Source organism: Rhincodon typus, chromosome 3, assembly GCF_021869965.1.
Source record: "Rhincodon typus isolate 14 chromosome 3, sRhiTyp1.1, whole genome shotgun sequence".
Lineage (NCBI taxonomy): Eukaryota > Metazoa > Chordata > Chondrichthyes > Orectolobiformes > Rhincodontidae > Rhincodon > Rhincodon typus.
The window spans coordinates 61,674,962-61,680,174 of NC_063334.1; the positions used below are offsets into that span (position 1 = coordinate 61,674,962).

At 44.9% G+C, this 5,213-nt stretch overlaps 1 protein-coding gene across 1 annotated transcript in view; it reads right to left on the bottom strand.

Annotated features, from left to right (window-relative positions):
* Nucleotides 1–221: 221 nt before the first annotated feature.
* The window catches only part of rorb (RAR-related orphan receptor B), a 103,077-nt gene continuing 98,085 nt past the window's right edge, over nucleotides 222–5,213 (bottom strand). The window contains exons 9-10 of the mRNA XM_048594866.1: nucleotides 3,359–3,471; nucleotides 222–562 (exon numbers count right to left, since the gene is read on the bottom strand). Of these exons, the coding sequence (XP_048450823.1) occupies nucleotides 407–562; nucleotides 3,359–3,471 (269 nt within the window). The 3' untranslated portion in view covers nucleotides 222–406. The remainder of the gene's footprint in view (nucleotides 563–3,358; nucleotides 3,472–5,213) is intronic.

The following is a 5,213-nucleotide window of genomic DNA, read 5'->3' on the forward strand; positions in this document are numbered from 1 at the left end:
CATGAAAAAAAAAATACACACAGAAACAGTTCAGCCCAATAGGCTGAATTCTCTTAAATCATATCCAAGCCATGAATAGAAGGAATAATACTGTGAAATCACGGTTCTAATTATAAAACAGTATTAACCAGCATCTGATTGTTAAAACTTACCCCTAAAACAGATAAAAGTAGAATGACTTAGCTTTTGTACATTGTCTGACCGGTTCCATAAAGCTCCGTATCAGGTGCAGTATTTACATTCTTTAATCGGTAGCGGTGAAAAAGAATCTATTTAAGTGCAGGACATTCCTAGTGTTGCAGTAGTAAAATTTGTTTTCATGTAGAAGTCTCGAATTTACATGTCTTTTGTCTTTTTCCAAAGAGAGCTTTATTGCAAGCATGGCGGCACATGCCGGCCACAACCGTCACTTGGGGATAGTCGAAGAGTCCGGATTAAAGAGCTCCTTATAGAGAGGAGGAAACAGGCTGTTGGCTGTCTCTGGGTGCAACAGCTTGAATGCCTGGAGTTTGTCAGTGTGCAGGTTGCAAAGTGCAGTTAAAGTTGGTAACCTGGAGATCAACTGAAAGAAGAGAAAAGTACGCAGTCTTAAATGAAACTGCAAACAATGTTCCACTAACCCCATTTTGTTGAGGCAGCACAAATCCTGACAGTAAACCTTGTCTACCATGTCTGGCCAGATCATCTTTGAACATAGGAACACAGGACCAGGAGTAGGTCTTTCAGGCTGTTGGGCCACCTCCACCATTCTAGATTATGGCTGATCATCTATCTCAACTTCAAATTCCAAAACTGTCCTCATATCCCTTGGTCCCATTAGTAAATAGAAATCTATCAATCTCCATCTTGAACTTTCTTAATGACTGAGCTTCCGCAGCCCACTGGGGTAGAGAATTACAAGCATTCACTTTCCTCTGAGTGAAAGTGTTCCTCCTCATATCAATCCTAAATGGATTTCCTTTTATTTTGAGGCCATGTCCCTGGTGTTAGATCCCACAGCCAGCGGAACACCTTTTGTGCATCCACTCCCATTTACCCGTTTAAGAGTTTTGTAAGTTTGGATGATAGTGTCTCTCATTCTTCCACAGAAAACAAGGCAATTCTCCTCAGTTTCTCCTCATTAGACAATCCCACCATCCCAGGCATTAGTTTCGTGAAGCTCTGCTGCACTCCCTCTATAGCACAATATCTTTCCTTAGGTAAGGAGATCAGAAGTCCAAACAATATTCTAGCTGTGGCTTCACCAATGTTCTATGCAATTGACTTCTTTGCTCCCATATTCAATTGCACTTGTGATATAGTGTGTTTACCTTCCAAATTGTGTGCTACAACTGCTGGCTAGATCTCAGTGACTTACGAACAAGGACAACTGGGTCCCTTTGGACATCAGAGTTTTTTGAGATAACACGGTGTAGAGCTGGCTGGCAGGCCAACCAGCATCAGAGGAGCAGGAAAGCTGACGTTTTGGGTCTAGACCCTTCTTCAGAAATGGGGGAGGGGAAGGGGATTCTGAAATAAATAGGGAGAGAGGGGGAGGCGGATAGAAGATGGATAGAGGAGAAGATAGGTGGAGAGGAGACAGAAAGGTCAAAGAGGTGGGGGTGGAGCCAGTAAAGGTGAGTGTAGGTAGTGAGTTGGGGGAGGATAGGTTAGTCCAGGGAGGACGGACAGGTCAAGGGGGCGGGATGAGGATGGTAGGTAGGAGATGGGGGTGGGGCTTGAGGCGGGAGGAAGGACAGGTTAGGGAGGCGGGGACAAGCTGGGCTGGTTTTGGGATGCGGTTGGGGGAGGGGAGATTTTGAAGCTTGTGAAGTCTGCATTGATACCATTGGGCTGCAGGGTTCCCAAGCAAAATATGAGGTGCTGTTCCTGCAACCTTTGGGTGGCATCGATGTGGCACTGCAGGAGGCCCAGGATGGACATGTCGTCTGAGGAATGGGAGGGGGAGTTGAAGTGGTTCGCGACTGGGAAGTGCAGTTGTTTGTTGTGAACCGAGCGTAGGTGTTCCACAAAGCGGTCCCCAAGCCTCCGCTTGGTTTCCCCGATGTAGAGGAGGCCACAACAGGAACAGCGGATACAGTATACCACATTAGCAGATGTGCAGGTGAACATCTGTTTGATGTGGAAGGTCTTCTTGGGGCCTGGGATGGGGGTGAGGGGGGAGGTGTAGGGGCAGGGGTAGCACTTCCTGCGATTGCAGGGAAAAGTGCCGGGAGTGGTGGGGCTGGTGGGAAGTGTGGAGCGGACGAGGGAGTCCCAGAGAGAGTGGTCCCTCCGGAAAGCAGATAAGGGTAGGGAGGGAAAAATGTCTTTGGTGGTGGGGTCAGATTGCAGATGGCGGAAGCGTCGGAGGATGATGCGTTGGATCCGGAGGTTGGTGGGGTGGTACGTGAGGGCGAGGGGAATCCTGTTTTGGCTGTTATTGCGGGGAGGGGGTGTGAGGGATGAGTTGCAGGAAATGTGGGAGACGCGGTAGAGGGCGTTTTCGACCACTGTGGAGGGGAAGTTGTGGTCTTTGAAAAACAAGGACATCTGGGATGTCCGGGATTGGAATGCCTCATCCCAGGAGCAGATGCGGCGGAGGTGAAGGAATTGGGAATAGGGGATGGCATTTTTGCAGAAGGTGGGTGGGAGGAGATGTATTCGAGGTAGCTGTGGGAGTCGGTAGGCTTGAAATGGATATCGGTTTCCAGGTGGTTGCCAGAGTTTTCTGATCCCACTCTTTCAACAATAATCTGTAATTTGAATCAGGTTGATTCTAGTATTTCTTCTTGCATTGTTCCAATTTATGGCTTTTTTTCGTTTCTGATCCGTCCATCCTTCGTGTACCGGTAGCACCATAACTGTTCTGAATACCCCAGAAATTTGAAGCCTTCCCTTCCACAATATTTTTTTAGTTACATGCTCATTCACTCAGTCTTCCTATTTCTATCCTCACTCGTATGTGATACAGTAATGAATGATGAGCTTGCTGCCTTAGAAGTCTTGCTTTTCAGTGGCTGGATTAATAAATTTTACTTTTTGGACCTTAATTGTCTTTATATTTACGTCATTGGTGCCAATGTGTGCCACAACCTCTAGTTCCTCACCTTTCCCTAAAAGAATGTCCTACAGCTGCTCTGTTAGTTCCTAGACCTGGAACCAAGGAGGTAAAATACTATCCTGGAGTCATGTCGACATCTGAAGATAAACCTATCTGTTCCCCTAACTACTGAAAAAAGATAAATTGATTTGCACTTCTTTGGTATTACTGAATGACTCTGCGCAGTTTTCCTTTAGGCCAAATCTCTTCCTTTATGCTATGATTTTCCCATAACTTTCACACTCCCATTTGACCAATAGGGCTGCTCAAAAATACCTTTGCTAATGTGTCGTCATCCAGGTGATTTTTATGAATCACATGCTGTAGTGCAAAATAAACTTTTTCCTGTAGCTTTTGAACCTTCCTTGGTTCCATCAACCATGGTCGATCTGAAGGAAATGGACAAAATACAGATGTAAACGTTACAAAGGTAATTTTCTTCTCTTTTATCAGGCAATGCGTTTAAATAGTGAATGAACACAGGGACGTGAGTTGGCCCTTTAGCCCGTCAAGCCTGCTACACCATTCAATAACATCATGGCTGGTCTGGTTTAGATGTCAATTCTACTTTCCTGCCTCCATTCCATATACCTTCACTTTCTTGTTTTTTTGATGGACAATCTAGCTCAGCATGGAATAAATTTAAAGATCCAGACTCCACTAACTTCTATGGAAGCAAATTCCACAGTCTAAAAACTCTTTGATTGAAAGAGTTTATCCTCATCTCTGACTTTAAGGGCAAATCTCTTATTCATATTCTATGTCCCTTGTTTCTATTCTCACCTAGTAGTGGAAACGACCTCAAATTCCACTCAATCCAGTTCCCCCAAGATCTTAGATATTTCATTAAGATCAATCTTCTAAACTTCAATGGATAGAGGCCCAGCCTGTTCAATCTTTCCTCATTAGCCAAGTCCCACATACCACAAATCAGTTGAGTGAACCTTCTCTCAACTACTACTCAAGCATTTAACATTTTTCAAATAAGGAGACCAAAACTGTCATGGTACTCCTGATGTTATTTCACCAATACCCTACACAGCTGCAGTCAAACTTGCTTACTTTATTTTCCATTCATTTAATAAACAATAAACAGCAACATTACATTGACCTTTATAATCACTTGCTGTACCAGCATGCTAGCATATTGGTGATTCATGTTAGCAGGACAGCCAAAACTCTCTATACCATTGAGTTCTGCAATCTCTCTCTATTTAAATGTACATTTCTTTTCTGTTCTTCCTGCTAAAATAAACAAGTTTGTGTTGACTCATATTTTACTTCACCTTTCAAATTTTTGACAACTCACTTAAACCATCTATATCCATTTGCAGACTTTGTACCTTCAATTGACTTTTTTTTTTTAACCTATCTTGAAATTATCGGAAAGCTTAGCACATACATTCAGTCCTTTCATCCATCATTAAATAGATTATAAATAGTTGAAGCCACAGCACTAAGCCCTGAGACACTCCACTAGTTACAGTTTGCCAACTCAAACAGGATAAATTTATCCCTGTTATCTGGTTCCTGTTAACTAACAAATCCTTTATCTATTCAAATATGTTACCCCCTATACCGTGACAACAAGGTGCAGGGCTGGATGAACACAGCAGGCCAAGCAGCATCATAGGAGCAGAGAGGCTGACGTTTCGGGCCTAGACCCTTCATCAGAAAAGGGGGAGGGGAAGGGGGTTCTGAAATAAATAGGGAGAGAGTGGGAGGCGGATAGAAGAGGGATAGAGGAGAGGATAGGTGGAGAGGAAACAAACAGGTCGAAGAGGCGGGGATGGAGCCAGTAAAGGTGAGTGTAGGTGGGGAGTTAGGAAGGGGATAGGTCAGTCCAGGGAGGACGGACAGGTCAAGGGGGCGGGATGAGGTTGGTCGGTAGGAGATGGAGGTGCGGCTTGAGGTGGAAGGAGGGGATAGGTGGGAGGACGAACAGGTTAGGGAGGCAGGGACGAGCTGGACTGGTTTTGGGATGCGGTAGGGGGAGGGGAGATTTTGAAACTTGTGAAATCCACATTGATACCATTGGGCTGCAGGGTTCCCAAGCGGAATATGAGTTGCTGTTCCTGCAACCTTCGGGTGGCATCATTGTGGCACTGCAGGAGGCCCAGGATGGACATGT